Source organism: Grampus griseus (genome assembly GCF_964374135.1).
Source record: "Grampus griseus genome assembly, chromosome: 3".
NCBI lineage: Eukaryota > Metazoa > Chordata > Mammalia > Artiodactyla > Delphinidae > Grampus > Grampus griseus.
In genome coordinates, this window is record NC_139019.1 from 111,492,005 (window position 1) to 111,508,585 (window position 16,581).

At 40.9% G+C, this 16,581-nt stretch overlaps 2 protein-coding genes across 5 annotated transcripts in view; both read left to right on the plus strand.

Annotated features, from left to right (window-relative positions):
• The first annotated feature begins 413 nt into the window (after nt 1-413).
• On the plus strand, nt 414-9,377 carry CAMLG (calcium modulating ligand). The gene is made up of 4 exons (XM_082652523.1): nt 414-685; nt 2,239-2,699; nt 5,401-5,466; nt 8,763-9,377. Exons 1-4 carry the CDS (start codon nt 514-516, stop codon nt 8,952-8,954), a joined length of 891 nt encoding a protein of 296 aa, XP_082508649.1. The 5' UTR covers nt 414-513; the 3' UTR covers nt 8,955-9,377.
• Nucleotides 9,378-13,825: 4,448 nt separating this feature from the next.
• The window catches only part of DDX46 (DEAD-box helicase 46), a 66,557-nt gene continuing 63,801 nt past the window's right edge, over nt 13,826-16,581 (plus strand). For all 4 annotated transcript variants that reach the window (XR_014296606.1, XR_014296607.1, XM_082652608.1 and 1 more), the window contains exons 1-2: nt 13,826-13,985; nt 16,217-16,405. Coding sequence is in view for 2 of the 4 variants with exons in the window: in XM_082652608.1 (XP_082508734.1) it covers nt 13,969-13,985; nt 16,217-16,405 (206 nt within the window). In the remaining 2 variants the exon portion in view is untranslated. The remainder of the gene's footprint in view (nt 13,986-16,216; nt 16,406-16,581) is intronic.

Sequence of the window (16,581 nt, forward strand, 5' to 3'; positions counted from 1 at the left end):
AATCAGCACCAATAACAAATCCCAACCGCAAGGGTCCCTAAAGCGTCGCTCTCGGAGTTACGCATTCCCGAAGCCTATAAGCGAGGCCGAAGAAAATCACTGGAAACCAGTGCCTGCCGCTGCAATCTCCATTTTACTTCCTGGCACCAGGTAGGAAGAGTTTATTCCTCGCTCCCATACGTTTTCCGTGCGTCAGGCTAGGTGCCGGTTTTCTTCACTTCCGAGGGAACGCCACAGGGGACCGCTGGTAGGGGGAGAGGAGCAACGAGGGCCAGCCCAGGCGGGAGGAACTGAAGCTTCCAGCGATGCCCTCACTCAAGATGGCGGCGCAAGGCTCGCGCTTGGTCCCGTAAGGCGGCGCGCGTGCTTAGGCTGCATATGCGGCCAAGCGCTAGGGCAGGGGGCGGGTCTACAGAGGTAGAGGGACGCTTGCTCTGAGGCCCGGCCAGGAGTCTTCGTCGCCGCGGCTCCCGCTGCTGTCACCGTCACCACTCCCGGATTGTGGAGGGGAAGATGGAGCCGGTCACCATCGCTACCGACAGCGGGGACCGGCCGGGGGCCCCGGCGGGCTCAGGCCTGTCGGCTTCCCAGCGTCGGGCCGAGCTGCGGCGGAGAAAGCTGCTCATGAACTCGGAACAGCGCATCAACCGAATCATGGGCTTTCACAGGCCGGGGAGCGGCGCCGGTGAGAACCTCCGTTTCCCCACAGTCTCCTGCCCATCCCTTTTGAGTCTTCGGGATCATTCTTCCTTTCCCTTCTCCACCCTGCTGACCTTTTTGACCAAACCCTGCTTTCTGATCTCCCCCTCTGGCCCCGTCCCTTTGATGATATCCCCAGTTCGCACTTCGTAACCCCACGACGTTTCTAGTCTCTTTCCTCAGTTTTCCGGGGGCTCCGCCCTTAGGTTGTCTCCACCTCCGCCGCGGGCTGCGAAACTCTCGCTCCTGAGACCCTCTGCCCTGGTGCCCTTTGCCCAGTTACCCTGAGACGGCCCCCTTCCTCCTTCCCCACTCCATCGCCTCTCTTGAAGTGCACACATTTTATCCCTAGACTGCTCTGTCTATTGTGCCCGTCGGGAAGATTGCCTGCCTTTATTTCCTTTCCAAATGCTTTCCCTTCCAGTGCATTCCCTGGCTTGTACCTTCGTTTGCCTTTTGCTGTAACTCTGTCGGCCTGCATGAGCTTGTCTTTACTGAACTGCCGCCTGGTTCTTCCTTGGATCAGAGATTCTTACGGTTAAATCCTAGTGTCTGTGTTCCGTGCTCTCCACACTGTCATCTACAGGTCTTCTTAAACAGGTGAAAAAAATTGGAGGGACCGTTCTTTAGAAACCCAACAAGTGGGACGTGCCCATCTGAGGCCTTATCTCCTAGTGTGCTGAGATTGATGTGAGTGATGTCAGGAACTGCATTTAACACTGAAAAGAGCTCCTCATTTCTCCCCCAATGACATGTACAATGAGTTTCTTAAAATTTTTTTTCATGTGAATATTTACTGAACACTCAGTATGAGCTAGTGTTCTCTAAATTTCCATTGAGCGTTGCCTTTAATATTTGGCCTTTAGTCACTGATTGCATGTTCCTTAGATCCTTGTGACTTCTGCTCTGTGGGGCTTTAGATATATAGCTCTGAACTTTTAGACAGTTTACAGGTTTGCGACTGAAAACTGCCAAGAGAGGTAAGAGCCCTATTTCAAATTCTAGAACAATCGTTAGAAGACGCATTTTCCCCTTTAATGATTAATAGTAGAATATTTATTCTTTCCTAAAGCTTCTACTTTGTTATTTTGCTTTGAAATTTTTATTTTATCTGTCATTAAAGGTTTTTTTTCCCCTTTGTTTTGTTTTAAACCGGAACAGCATCTTAAAACTGCTTAAATACCTGCTAATGGCTGCCAGATTACAGTAGAAGGATTACGTAAACTGTAGCTGTAGTATATGCCACACCCTGTGCTGACAGGACTCTGGATTCAGAAATGTAATATTAAAAATACAGATTTAAAACAATCTCCATCCCTGTCTTTCCCAATTTGTATAATAGCGTTATCTTCTACCTCCAAAGTTTGGGGTATTTTGACATTTTGAGTGTGTAGAGGAAGGAACTAGTTTGTCTTATGAAGAATCAGTATTAAATTCAGAGGCTGTGAAGTTCTAGCTCTAGTGGCATATTTTTAAATAGTAATAAGAAAGATGTTTGCTAGTATGTAATACTTAAGTCTTCTAAATTTCTTTTCTCAGAAGAAGAAAGTCAAACAAAATCAAAGCAGCAGGACAGTGATAAACTGAACTCCCTCACCATTCCTTCAGTTTCAAAGCGAGTAGTGCTGGGTGATTCGGTCAGTACAGGAACAACTGACCAGCAGAGTGGTGTGGCCGAGGTAAAGGGGACTCAGCTGGGAGACAAATTGGACTCTTTCATTAAACCTCCTGAGTGCAGTATGGATGTAAGCCTTGAGCTCCGGCAGCGCAACAGAGGAGACCTGACAGCAGACACTGTCCAGAGGGGTTCTCGCCATGGCCTAGAACAGTACCTCTCCAGATTTGAAGAAGCAATGAAGCTAAGGAAACAGTTGATTAGTGAAAAACCCAACCAAGAGGATGGAAATACAACTGAAGAATTTGACTCTTTTCGAATATTTAGATTGGTGGGATGTGCTCTTCTTGCCTTTGGAGTCAGAGCCTTTGTTTGCAAATATTTGGTAAGAAACAGTAGAAAATGCAAATTGATTATAATAATGAGTGCTTTTGTAAGATTCATTGCCAACAGTAACTTAATATTTACTAGATTCATGTGGATGTTTGGAGATGTGTTGTAAACTGCTATTCGCCTTAGGTATAGAATGAGGTGTTCTGGTTAAATACAGAGCCTGATAATAATTGCTAAAATCTTTCTACATGCTAAGTAACATTCTAAGTGCTTTACATATATTAATTCATTTAACCTCATCCTTGAACCAGGTATCATTTTTTTAAAACATCTTTATTGGAATATAATTGCTTTATAATGGTGTGTTAGTTTCTGCTTTATAACAAAGTGAATCAGCTATACATATACATATATCCCCATATTCCCTCCCTCTTGCATCTCCCTCCCGCCCTCCCTATCCCACCCCTCTAGGTGGTCACAAAGCACTGAGCTGATCTCCCTGTGCTATGCGGCTGCTTCCCATTAGCTATCTGTTTTACATTTGGTAGTGTATATATGTCCATGCCACTCTCTCACTTCGTCCCAGCTTACCCTTCCCCCTCCCCATGTCCTCAAGTCCATTCTCTATGTCTGCATCTTTATTCCTGTACTGCCCCTAGTGAACCAGGTATCATTTGAATCTGTTTTATAGATGAAGGAATGAAGACTCAGAGAGGTGAAATCATTTGTCCAGGGTCACACTACTAAGTGACAGCAGGGATTAAACCCAAGCACTTTGATTCCAAAACCAAAGGGTAAATTACCTACATATATAGAGATATTAATTACCACTTTTCAAATTTGAAATATTAAAGTGCAGTTCCTATGGTCCTGGATGTGATGTAATTTTTTTATGGTTCAGAAGGCATTCTGCATTTTATAGTGTAGTATTATCATAGGAGCAGTCCATTTTTGTTGTACCTTCATATGCCATGGCTGTTCAGTGAAAGTTGGGATTTATTGGTCCTTTTGTTTCATAGTATGTGCAGGAAAGAAGAAAAGCATAACAGTGTCTTGCTCTTTGAGGTGTTTCCATTCAGTAGACATTTTAAGAATACCTACCAAGTACCAGCCACATAAGTAAATTTTCAGATAATTAAGGTTTATGTTATTAAGAAAAAAAGTTTTTATTATTATTTTTAAAATTTATTTTATTTATTTATTTTTGGCTGCGTTGGGTCTTCGTTGCTGCACGTGGGCTTTCTCTAGTTAGGGCGATCAGGGGCTACTCTTTGTTGCGGTGCACGGGCTTCTCATTGTGGTGGCTTCTCTTGCTGCGGAACACAGGCTCCAGGCACGTGGACTTCACTAGTTGTGGCTCGCGGGCTCTAGAGTGCAGGCTCAGTAGTTGTGGCTCATAGGCTTAGTTGCTCTGCGGCATGTGGGATCTTCCTGGACCAGGGCTCGAACCCGTGTCCCCTGCATTGGCAGGTGGATTCTTAATCACTGTGCCACCAGGGAAGCCCAGAAAAAAAGTTTTTAAAAGTCTGTTTTTTTAATGGAAATTCCCATCTTTAAAAAAAAAAAATTATTTATTTATTTTTGCCTGCATTGGGTCTTCGTTGCTGCACGTAGCCTTTCTCTAGTTGCAGCAAGTGGGGGCTATTCTTTTTTGTGGTGTGCATGCTTCTCGTTGCGGTGGCTTCTCTTGTTACGGAACATGGGCTCTAGGCACATGGGCTTCAATAGTTGTGGCACATGGGCTCAGTACTTGTGGCTTGCAGGCTCAGTAGTTGTGGCACACAGGCTTAGTTGCTCCACGGCATGTGGGATCTTCCCGGACCGAGGCTCGAACCTGTGTCCCCTGCGTTGGCAGGCGGATTCTTAACCACTGTGCCACCAAGGAAGTCCCTGAAAGTCTATTTTTATGCCAGTTTTTTCTTAAAGAGAATCTGTTGAACAGATTCGATTTTTTTTTTCCTTATGATAAATTGGCATCATAGCTTTCAGCGTTTAGTGAGATGTATAGGTACTTTTTTTGTATTATCTAAAGGGCTCTGTACTTCCATGCTTTTAAAATTATGTCCTATTTTTGTACCTCATTTCGTGTGAGGTTTTTTGGCTTTCTGGGTGTTTTTTTTGCTGTCAGATTTTCAGCTATTAATCACTGCTCTCACTATTCTTCCATCTAGTAATATTTGCTCCTTCACTCCCTATTCTAACTTTAGAAATAAATGTAAATTAGGTATTATTTTGATCTTTTCTGTTTTATTGTGTGAGAAGTGAGATAACCAAGCCATTTTATCTATAATAAAAACACCTCGTCATTTGAGGGCCAGAGATGAATTCATTCCTTGCCCTGAAGTGTGAGTGAGGTATGTATGGTATCTCTTTTGAGTATTGAGCCTTTTAGGTATGCTTTCAAACTGTCAGTTAATTACCTCTAGATGAGAGAGATGTTACTGCATGATGATTATACATCAATCACCGCTGAGAAGTTACCTTTTAAATTATTTAAAAGATAACTTTTTAAGAGAGAGGGAATTTTGGAGGATGTTGATAGAATGTGACTTGAGAAACATGTTTTATGTTAAGGAAATCAAATCTCTTTATTTTTGTCACTCTTTTGCAGAAACAAGAATCCTTTCAGCCACTAAAATTAAATATTTTATTACAGTTTTTTTGCTTGGAATTTTATAACTGCTGTTAGTTTGATTTATTGTGATTTGAATGATTATGTTGGAAATATGTAACTTTATCTTCTGTCTTCACAGTCCATATTTGCTCCATTTCTTACTTTACAACTTGCATACATGGGACTATACAAATATTTTCCTAAGGTAAATTAAATTTTTTTCTGAATTATGGTGATATATTTAGATTGATTAACAACTAGATGATTTTAAGAACTTAAAATTATTTATACTTATGGTCTGAATCAGTGCTATTCAAAGAGTGATTGGCTCACAAGTGCAGATCTTCAAACTATTTGTTTCTGTTTGTAATAAGTTCAGTTCAGAAAGTGAGTAATTAGAAACTTGTATAGCAATATGACATTGCCATAACATTTTTATCATATTTTACAAAAATGTTGGTCCACCATGGAATAGGGGAAAACCCTCATGACAGAGTTTGAATAGTACTTGTCTAAGAAAGTGTTCAACTTAGTTACTTAGTAAGTTTAGTAACACATTTTGTTTTTAACAAAGGAAGTTATTTTTAAAATGGGTTCAGTTATCTTACTGTGCTCCTTACTGAACACTTAATGACAGTGCGCTTTATCTTTAATGCCAAGGGTCTGATATTTGTAAGAAATATTTGGCCATACTTACAGAGCAGAATCATGGGGAGTATCAGTGTTTATCTGGTCAGCTTGACTCCAATTATGCTATACAGTTTTAAGGAACTTGCCTTGCCATTAGAGAAGATAACCTTACTTGTGTAACTGAGTTTTTGTGTGAGATTTTTGCTTAAAAATGGCTACTTTATTGTTTGCTTAGTCATTTGTAATGCACTGATAGACCTCATGTGTGTGTTTAATGGGTTTGAAACATATTTTTGAGGGGTCAAATAGTCAAATCCACAAAGTAAAAGAGTAAAGAAAGGTATGTAATTTTATTTATTTATTATTTTATTTTTAAAATAAATTTATCTATTTATTTATTTTAGTTCTGGCTGCTTTGGGTCTTTACTGTGTGCGGGCTTTCTTTAGTTGTGGCGGGTGGGGGCTACTCTTCGTTGCAGTTCGCGGGCCTCTCACTGCGATGGCTTCTCTTGTTGCGGAGCACCAGCTCTAGGTGCACGGGCTTCAGTAGTTGTGGCATGCAGGCTCAGTAACTGTGGCTCGTGGGCTCTAGAGCGCAGGCTCAGTAGTTGTGGCGCACGGGCTTAGTTGCCCCGCGGCATGTGGGATCTTCCTGGACCAGGGCTCTAACCTGTGTCCCCTGCACTGGCAGGTGGATTCTTAACCACTGTGCCACCAGGGAAGCCCTGTAATTTTATTTTTTAATTAAAACTTTTTTTATGATATAGATGTATATTCATTGATCCCCTCCAAAAATGTAATTTTAATTAAAGCATTTGTTTAGAAATTTACCCTTGAAACACTGATTTTAGTTTTGCAATAGCAAAAGTTTGGAAACAACCTAAATGTCTACTGATAAGTGACTAGTTAAAAAAAATTATGGCCTATCCATTCAGAATGATAAAGGTCTCCATGTACTGATAATGTTAAGCTCGCCAAGAAATATTAAGATATAAAAATACAGAATAACATCTATAGTATACTCCTTTTTCTTGTAAAAAGGAGGAAAATCCTATGTATTTCATTTTGCTTGTATATGTGTAAAGAAACTCTGGAAGAATATTACATGAAATTTTTAACGGTGGTTATTTGTGATAGAGTGTGTGTCGGTTACTAGGTAAATGGGGAGAGAAAAGGAAGGGAGATTACTGTATAATTTTCCTTCAACAAAATATTTTGTTGTTAACAGGTTTCAACAGAAAAGTTGAAAGAATTGTGCAGTGAACACCCGTTTATGCTTACCACCTAGATTCTGTAGTGAACATTTCATTATATTTATCATATATTCACCCAATTTTCTTTCCATTTTCAATACATCTTTTTTTAATACATCTTTTTTCTTGATGCATTTCAAAGTATGTTGTAGATGAAGACATCAGTATATTTTACCCCTACACGTACATTTCAGTTTTTATATTTATATATATATATATATATATATATATATATATATATATATATATACACACACAATTTAGTGTTTCTTTATGGTTATTTTTCGTTATTTTGAGGTAAAATTTTCATACGGTGAAATGCTCAAGTCTTTATTATACCATTTAATGAGTTTTGACAACCCGTGAAACCCAAATCCTTTAAGATTTAGAACATTACTGTCAGGAAGTTCCATCATGTCCTTTTCCAGGCAGTCCCAACCCCTGCACCATGAAGGTCTGATTTTCTTTTTCCCACTGTAGATTAGTTTTGGTTGTTTTAGTACTTATTTTAAATGGGATCATTCCTGTTTGTACTTCTTTGTGCAAGGCTTCTTTCATTCAGCATCATATTTTTGATATTCATCCATATTGTTGAGTGCATAAGTAGTTCATTCTCTTTCTCTCTCTCTTTTTTTTTTTTTTTTCCTGAGTAATGCTCCAGTTGAGTGAGTGTATCCATTAATTTGTCTAATTACCTATTGCTGGACGTCTTGGTTGTTTCCAATTTTTGGTTAATATGTCTAAAGCAACAAAGAACTTTCCTGAGTGGGTTTTTTTGTGGACATAGGCTTTGATTTCTCTTGGGTAACTATAGCTTTTTATATTTAAAATGTTTTGAACCATGTGATTGGATTTGGTGATACCAAATCAATAAATTAAATGAAAATTCAGCCTTGAATCTCTTAAAGAATGAGACTAGAAAATTATATTAGGAAATAAATGTTCAGTGATATTCTGCTGCATATGTAAACAAATGTGAATTCGTTTGGATGGCAATTAGGGCTGACTCTACAGAATGTTCCTTTGATTCTGTTACAAATTATTCACTGTCCTCCAGTACACCTATTACTCTTCTGACTTTTGTTGTCATGAGACTTAACCTTATAATAAGATTTATCTTCTCACTTTTGCTCATCTTAATCTTGCTCATTCTTAAAGGCCTGTTTTTAATTCCACTTCCTTCTGAAATCCTTCCCTGTGCTTTACTTATACGTAAAAACCCTGGAGTAATTTCTGTCTCCTTTGAGCCACTGTGGCACACGTCATCCATGTCATTCATTTAGCAATTATTTATGTCCTGTCTGGTAATGCTTTTCCTGTTTTTGTCTTGAGCTTTTGTATGTATCTTAAATTATTATTTATATCTTGCCTCCAAGATAAGACTTTTTTAAAAAACTTTTGATAGCAAGAATGGTGTCTTTTCCCTATTGCCTAGCAGTTTGCTGCTTTACATATTATATGCTCAGTAAATGTTTCTTCATATATTATTGATTGATATTTTGAAACTTTATTAACAGTTTTGAAATCAGTTAGGCAAAAATAGCAGCACTGATGTTTTTATAGAGCTTAAGTAGTCTTCTGAAAGCTGTAAGATTTATTGAAGTCTTTCTCTATGCAGGGTGAAAAGAAGATAAAGACAACAGTGCTAACAGCTGCGCTTCTGTTATCCGGAATTCCTGCTGAAGTGATAAATCGATCAATGGATACTTATAGCAAAATGGGCGAAGTTTTCACAGATCTCTGTGTCTACTTTTTCACTTTTATCTTTTGTCATGAACTGCTTGATTATTTGGGCTCTGAAGTACCATGAAGCCTGCAGAACTCAGAAAGAGAAGCTTACAAAAAAAATTTCTTTTCTATATTGCAGTGACTCTAAAGGAAACATATTGGTTTACACCTTTATGAAATTCTTTTACTTTTTGAGGTTTTAAAACCACTTGATTAGGAATGGAATGGCAGGTTCCCTGACTGGAAAGGGTTGAGTTTGTATTAATACTGATGTGAAGATTAGAGTACCAATGTCAGTAATCGATTTTTCTTGTTTAATTAGAATTCCTAGTCTACACCTTTCCCTAACTTCTCAGATTTGTAATTCCTCTTTGAGAGCTGAGCTAGTGCTTTAAGGAGAGCAGATGAATGTCGTCTCAGCCAGTCCCAAGGACTGAATCTTGTATTTGTATTGTTCTGTCCTGAGAAATGGAGCCATCTTAAAAATAAAATGAAAGAAATTGAATTGTCTAGTGTTAAGTTTGCACATTTTAATTTATAATGGCTGAATAAGGTAGCCAATTTTATCTTTTCTCGTTGAGTCAGTATCTTAATTTTTTTTTTTTTTGCGGTATGCAGGCCTCTCACCCCGTGGCCTCTCCCGTCACGGAGCACAGGCTCCAGACGTGCAGGTCCAGAGGCCATGGCTCACGGGCCCAGCCGCTCCGCGGCATGTGGGATCCTTCCGGACCAGGGCACGAACCCGTGTCCCCTGCATCGGCAGGTGGACTCTCAACCACTCCGCCACCAGGGAAGCCCCAGTATCTTAATTTTTATTCCAGCATAAATATTTAATGGAGGAAATGATTAAGATTCATACATGTGAAATTAAAAGGTATTTATGAAATCTTTATTAATTTTAATTTATGAAAAATTTTATTACCAAACTCAGAATTGGAAATTTTTACTTTTGAGTTTTAGATTTTCAGAAGTATGTTTTTTAAGCAATAGGCATAGAATGATTAGATATAAAAATCGAATTTGAAGAATTGACTGAAGTATTCAACCCAATAGCATAAATACTCTTAACTAATGTAGTAACACTGTCATATTTGGAAGGTTTGACTTAAAAGAGTATAAAGCATAAGTTTTTTATCACTTGGTATTATATTTCACTAGTTTTTTTGTATCGTCTGTTTGATTAATTCTTGTGATATAGACTTTTTTTTTAATTACTCACAAAGTTTTTTTATTTTGAACCACAGTGATGGAGAGTAAGTATAACAATTTGTCTATTCGTTTGACTTAGGGTAAGATTACAAGCACACATTTTTCCTAATTCCATACAAATCTAATATGCAGAGGATTGGATAGTATTCTTGAATTTGTCACACTCTCCCCAATCCCTGGGAAGACACTAGGGGTTTTCAATTGCACATTTTATTTCTTCCATTTTGTCACTTTACACATGCAAGTTTTAGTAATTGTAGGTCATTATCAAATTTATTTCAAAGAGAAGACATGAGTATTTGCTTAAGCATGTTGAATAATGTCAAATGGAAATGCAGGTTTATTAGTGTTTGGAATAATTAAGAGGAATTTTTTTTACTTAGAAATTTCAGGGATTTGAAATGTTTATGAGTTAAAACTAGATTGACAGGGCTTCCCTGGTGGCGCAGTGGTTGAGAGTCCGCCTGCCGATGCAGGGGACATGGGTTTGTGCCCCGGTCCGGGAAGATCCCACATGCCGCAGAGCGGCTGGGCCCGTGAGCTATGGCCGCTGAGCCTGCGCGTCTGGAGCCTTTGCTCCGCAAAGGGAGAGGCCACAACAGTGAGAGGCCCGCGTACCGCTAAAAAATAAAAATAAAAACAAACTAGATTGACAAGGATGGTTGTTGAGGATCTCCCTGGTGGTCCAGTGGTTAAGACTCTGTGCTTCCACTGCAGGGGGCGTGGGTTCCGTCCCTGGTCTGGGAGGTTCCTCATGTTGTGAGGTGCAGCCAAAAAAGAAAACAACAACAAAGGATGGTCGTTGAGAGGTGACATCTTTGGCTATAGATTTTTAGTCTTTTTAGCTGTATAAACGGATGTGTGTACACACAGTTGGTGTAAAAACAGCAAGAGGGTTATGAGATTCAGAAGTAGGTTAGTTAGAATCAAAATCTGCTTTGGAAGCCAGGGCAGTTTGCTAAATAAGTGATGTATTGGAGACATAGTAGACTATAATTACTTCTTTCACCTCTGCTAATAGATAAAAGTAGTTTCTTCAAGGACATAGAAATGCTGTGAACTTACTGTAAATATGCTGTGGGCACAAAAAGCCAGTTAGAATTGTCACATGAATATGTTCTCTTAAAAGGGAGTTAGAGGTACTTCCCTGGTGGTCCAATGTTTAAGATTCTGCACTCTCAGTGTGGGGGGCTGGGGTTCGATCCCTGGTCAGGGAACTAGATCCTGCATGCATGCTGCAACTGAAGATCCTGCATGCTGCAACTAAAGACCTGGGGCAGCCACTAAATAAATGAATATTAAAAAAGAAAATAAAACTATTTTTTAAAAAAAGGGAGTTAGAAATGAAGTATCTTGGAAAGAGCTCTGGCCTGGGTATCAGATGCCTGGGTTCTGGTTCCAGTTTAGATTCCAAGAAGATTAGTGATCTGGGATTAAATTTGTTTCCCATGTCTCAGTATTCTCCCTTAAAATCAAGAAATTTGAGTAAGTGATTTAAAAAATCTGTTCCAGCTATATCAATTTTTGCATGGCGTCATCCAGTTCCTTGGCTTCAAATACCGTATACAGAAAGTCCCTAAGTTAGGGTGGTTTGACTTACAAGTTTTTGACTTTATGTTGGTGTCAAAGTGACACATTCGTTAGAAACCGCGCTTTGAATTTCGAATTTTGATCTCTTCCTGGGCTAGCCATCTGCAGTATGATACTCTATAGTGACGCTGGGCAGTGGCAGAGAGCTGCAGATCCCAGTCCATGATGATCCACTTAAAACTGTTCTGCTTTTCACTTTCAGTATAATATTCAATAAATTACATGAGATATTCAACATTTTATTATAAAATAGGCTTTGTGTTAGATGATTCTGCCCAACTGCAGGCTAATGTGTGTGTTCTGACACGTTTAAGGTAGGCTAGGCTAAGTTATTTTTTATTTTATTTTTTATTTTTTTTAGGCTAAGTTATGATGGGTAGGTTAGGCGTATTAAAATGCATTTTCCGCTTGCAGTATTTTAAACTTAAGATGGGTTTATCAGGATGTAATCCCATCCTAAGTTGAGGAAGATCTGTATTATACATTCTATAAAGTGCTTATGACCCTTATCTCTCCAATCTCTATTTCTCCTTTGAACTCCAGACTCATATATTTCCTTTCAGCCATTATCTCCTTCTGGATATCTGGTAGGCAGAAACACTGATTTTCTCTCCTTTTCCCACCAAATCTGCTGCACCCAGGCCTTTTTCATCTCCACAAATTCACCACAATCCAGAGTAGCTCGGATCAAAACCTGGGAGTCATCTTTATTCCTCCCTTACCCTTGCAGTTCACATCCATTTTATCAATTAGTGTTTGGAAAGCTGCCTGTGGAATACATCCAGAATCTGACCACTTGTCAGTGTCTCCACACTCCTTACCTTCAGCCCTCATACAAGCAATTTACAATGGCTCTCATACCTGACCCTCATTGGTGTCCATTCTGTCATATATTGGCTCAGGCCTTCCTTACTCGGCATGGTCTGCCCTGCAGCCACAGGTGGGCAATAAATCACAGAGGAAGAGCAGAAGCCAGTCTTAGAGTCTTAAACTCGTTGGTTTCATTTTTTAAAAATTCAAATTTATCGAGGTAAGATTTACATACAATAAAACACACCAATTTAAAGCATACAGTTCAGGGAACTCACTGGCCGTCCAGTGGTTAGGACTCCACGCTTCCGCTGCAGGGCCCCCGGGTTGGGGAACTAAGATCCCGCAGGCTGTGGGGCACGGCCAAAAAAAAAAACAATAAAATAAAAATAAAGCGTACAGTTCAATGAATCTTGACAAACATCCATGCAAGGACTGCCACAGTCAAAATATGGAACTTTTCTATCATCTGTATGTGTAAGAACATAAAATAGTACAGAAGCACGTAAAGTAAGTGAGAGCCTGTCCCCAACGCCTTTACAGCTTTCTGCTAAAACAACATTGCAGCGTAAGTTCCACTAGGCGAGTCGTTCTTCGCCTTGACCGGACTGTACTTCAGAATCACCTGGGAAGCTTTAAAATTCCCAGTGCACTGGAAGCACTCCAGACCAATCACATTAGAGTATCAGAATGGAACACACGCATCCGTATATGTATTTTTAAGCTCCCAAGCGTAGGCAGTGTTGAGAACCATAATCTTGTGTAACGTATTTTTAGCTCTTCGTCCTCTTCACCAAGTTAACTCCTATTCAGTCTTCAAATCATACCTCAAAGGTCACTTCCTTAGGGAACTTTTTCTGAACCCCTTTCCTATGGTAGAATCTCTTTTCTGTTATATTACATCTGCTTGTGTTTTTGTTAATGCCTATGTCTGCCACGCGATTGAAAGCTCGTTGGAAGGTAGAACATGCCTGACACGTAACAATATGTTTAAATGAATGCACGTAGAAATGATGAGAGTGAATGGAGATGTTTGTAGCATCGCTTAGATGTCAGTACACTTCCTGGGGCAGCTCGGGGTTGCTTATGGCGTTTCAGTGCCCTCTGTAGGAAAGACCCTCCCAGGGCTTGCATGGCGGCCGAGGCACCACCCTCTACCGCACCAAGGCGCGGGGGCTTCCGCGGCTGTGCAGGGAAAACCCGGCCGAGGCAACCTCTTTAGGCGCAGCCGGCACTGTGCGGCCTCCAGACGAGAGGGGACGCTGTGGAACGATAGCCGCTTCCGGCCCGCTTTTTCCTTCCTCCTGCCGCTGGCGCCAGCACGTCCTGTTTTCGTTGGCCGCGTTCGGATGGTGGCTACCGCTGTGGCTGCTGCAGCTTGTTAGTGCTGTTCCTCGCCCGGCGTGCTGAGGGTTGTGCGGCCTCCTACTTTGTCCGGTTCTCCTGCGCGTGATCCCGAAGGGCGCCGCTTTCCCGCGGCCTGCGGCATGGGCCGGGAGTCACGGTGAGGCGGCGCGCTGGGCGGGCGAGCGGGCGAGTCCCTTCCTCAGGCGGGATCGAGGTGGCCGCGGGGCCGGGCCTGGCCCGGTGCGACCGCACGTGCGGCCAGCGCTGCCCGCGGCTACTAGAGGGGCTGGGAGACCTCGGCTGAGGCAGTGGGTGTGCTTGGGTCGGCGGCGGGCACAGGGTTCCCTTACACGGCCATCGGCCGGTTCGAGCCCTTGGAGCGGGAACACACCTCCGGGACGTCAACTACATCCCGCCATTTCCGCGGAGCTTACCCGTATCGCCTTAGTCAATAGCGACCTTAGTTGAATTTCTCACCACTTCGCGTTTGCAACATTTCTTTGGCCCCTGTCGCTCTCTACTTTAGTTTTTTGTGCGCGTGTGGTATTTTCTTAATTGAAAGGAGCGTGTGGCCAAACATTTTTACATCGCCTTCAATACTACGTGACTAGGTTTGTTTTGGACTACAGTAAATGCTTGTTGCATGGGCATTTATTTCGCACATAGATTTAAATTTTCTTTGTTATGTGTTTTTTATCCTTTTTAAACTGAGAACTGGGAGGTTTTATTAGAACTCTGATATCTCTTCAACATTTCAGATTGTTACCTGGTTTGGGACCTTGAGATTTTTATCTTAAATGTGCGTATTTGCTTAATGTTTAGCTGTGACTGAAAGATCATTTATATCTAGGATATAAATAATAAGTAAGTAAGGTAATAGTAGTTTACTGAGGTATAATTAATATTCAGGGAAATGGTCAACGCTTAAGGGTAGAGCTGGTGAAATTTAGCTCATATATGAACCGTGTAACCATCACCTGGATAAAGAGTATTTCCATAACTACAGAAAATTCGTGTAAAGGTCTTTTAAATCTCTGTGAAAGCATTGCTGTTCATCTGGCCACCCAGACCGGAAACCTGGAAGTGATATTTATTTGACTGGTTCTTCTCTCTTGCTGCCTACATCTAATTAGATACTGCACCCAGTCACCATTCCTGCTCTCCCTGACTTAATTCAGGCCCTAATCATTTATTACTCAGACTGCTACACCTGCCTCGTTACCTTCCTCTGATCTTGCGCTCCCAGTTGATTCCACACTGCAGCCAGAGTGACACTTCTGAAATTAACATAAGATTATGTCATTTCTTTGCTTTCATGTCTGTTGGTTCTTACTGCTTCCAAGATGAAGTGAGACTCTTCAGCACAGCCTTCAGGGCCCTTCCCAAGAAGGTCCTTTCTATCTCTTCGGCCTTCTCCCCCACTTCTCTGCCTTGCCTGGCTTGTGTACTAGATTTGCTGTTGCACTTGACATTTAATTAGTCATTAAAATATCTAGAGTTTGACACTTCTCAACAATTCTACACGAGACATTCTGATCCAAGTCAACGCTGTCCCTTACTTGGACGATTGCTGTAGCATTCTACCTGTTTTCCCTGCTTCTGTCCTTGCCTTTCTTTGGTTTGTTCTCCCCTCAGCAGCCAGAGTAATGCTTTAAAAATAGTAGGGGGGTTATGTCACGCCTCTGCTTAAAATCTTCCAATAGTTTCTCATCTTTTCTCAAAGTAAAAGAGAAAGTCCTTATAAGACTTTAAAGCTCTCCACATTTGGCTACCATGCTGTACCTCTGACCTCATCTCATGACACTTTCTCTCACTCATTCAACTCCAACCACATCTGGTTCCTTGCTGTTCCGTAAACACACCAATCAAGGTTCCTCTTCAGGGTCTTTGCACTTACTGTGCCTTTTGCCTGGAAAGTTTCTCCCTCACATATCTCCATGGTTCCTTCCTTTACTTCCTTCAAACCTCTGAATGGCACTTTATTAGTGAGGCCTTCTCTAATCACCTGGTGTAAAGGAGCAAACTTCCTACCTCCCACTGTCTCTCTTTTTCCTTTACTTTCATCGGTTTTTCTCCGTACCACCAAATACATATTGTATACTTATTTCTTTACTTGCCTGTCCTCTCTTCCTTTACCAGAATGCAAGCTGCTTGAGGCCCAAAGGCAGGAACTTGGTCTCTTTGGCTTACTGTCCTTCCTTCTTTTTCAGGACAGTATGCTGTAGCAGAAGAGTTCATTCTTTCCCCCTACTTTTAAAAAAGTTTACGTATAAGAAGTCCTTTCAATGTTTAATTTATCTGCTGAGATTTTTTTTAGAAAATAATAAAATAAATAAAATGTAATAGAAACTGTGTTTGCTAAGCTTAATCTTTAACTTAATAATCTAGCCACTATCGGAAGCGATCAGCATCACGGGGACGCTCTGGAAGTCGATCTAGAAGTCGCTCACCCTCAGACAAAAGAAGTAAACGTGGAGATGACAGAAGGTCTAGAAGCAGGGATAGAGATAGAAGGAGAGAGAGGTCTCGTAGCAGGGATAAAAGAAGATCTCGGTCAAGAGACAGGAAGCGTCTGAGGTAAGACATTAATCTCCACAGGACTCTTGATAAATTGGACCTTCTCAGCTAAATCAGGCTTCTTCAAAAATTTTGGACTAGAATTTAGTGGCCCCTTTGCAGGCCCTCTACTTTTACCCCAGCTTGTTTGATGAGGTACAGAAGTGATTTGCCTAGAACAAGAACTTTCAAACAGT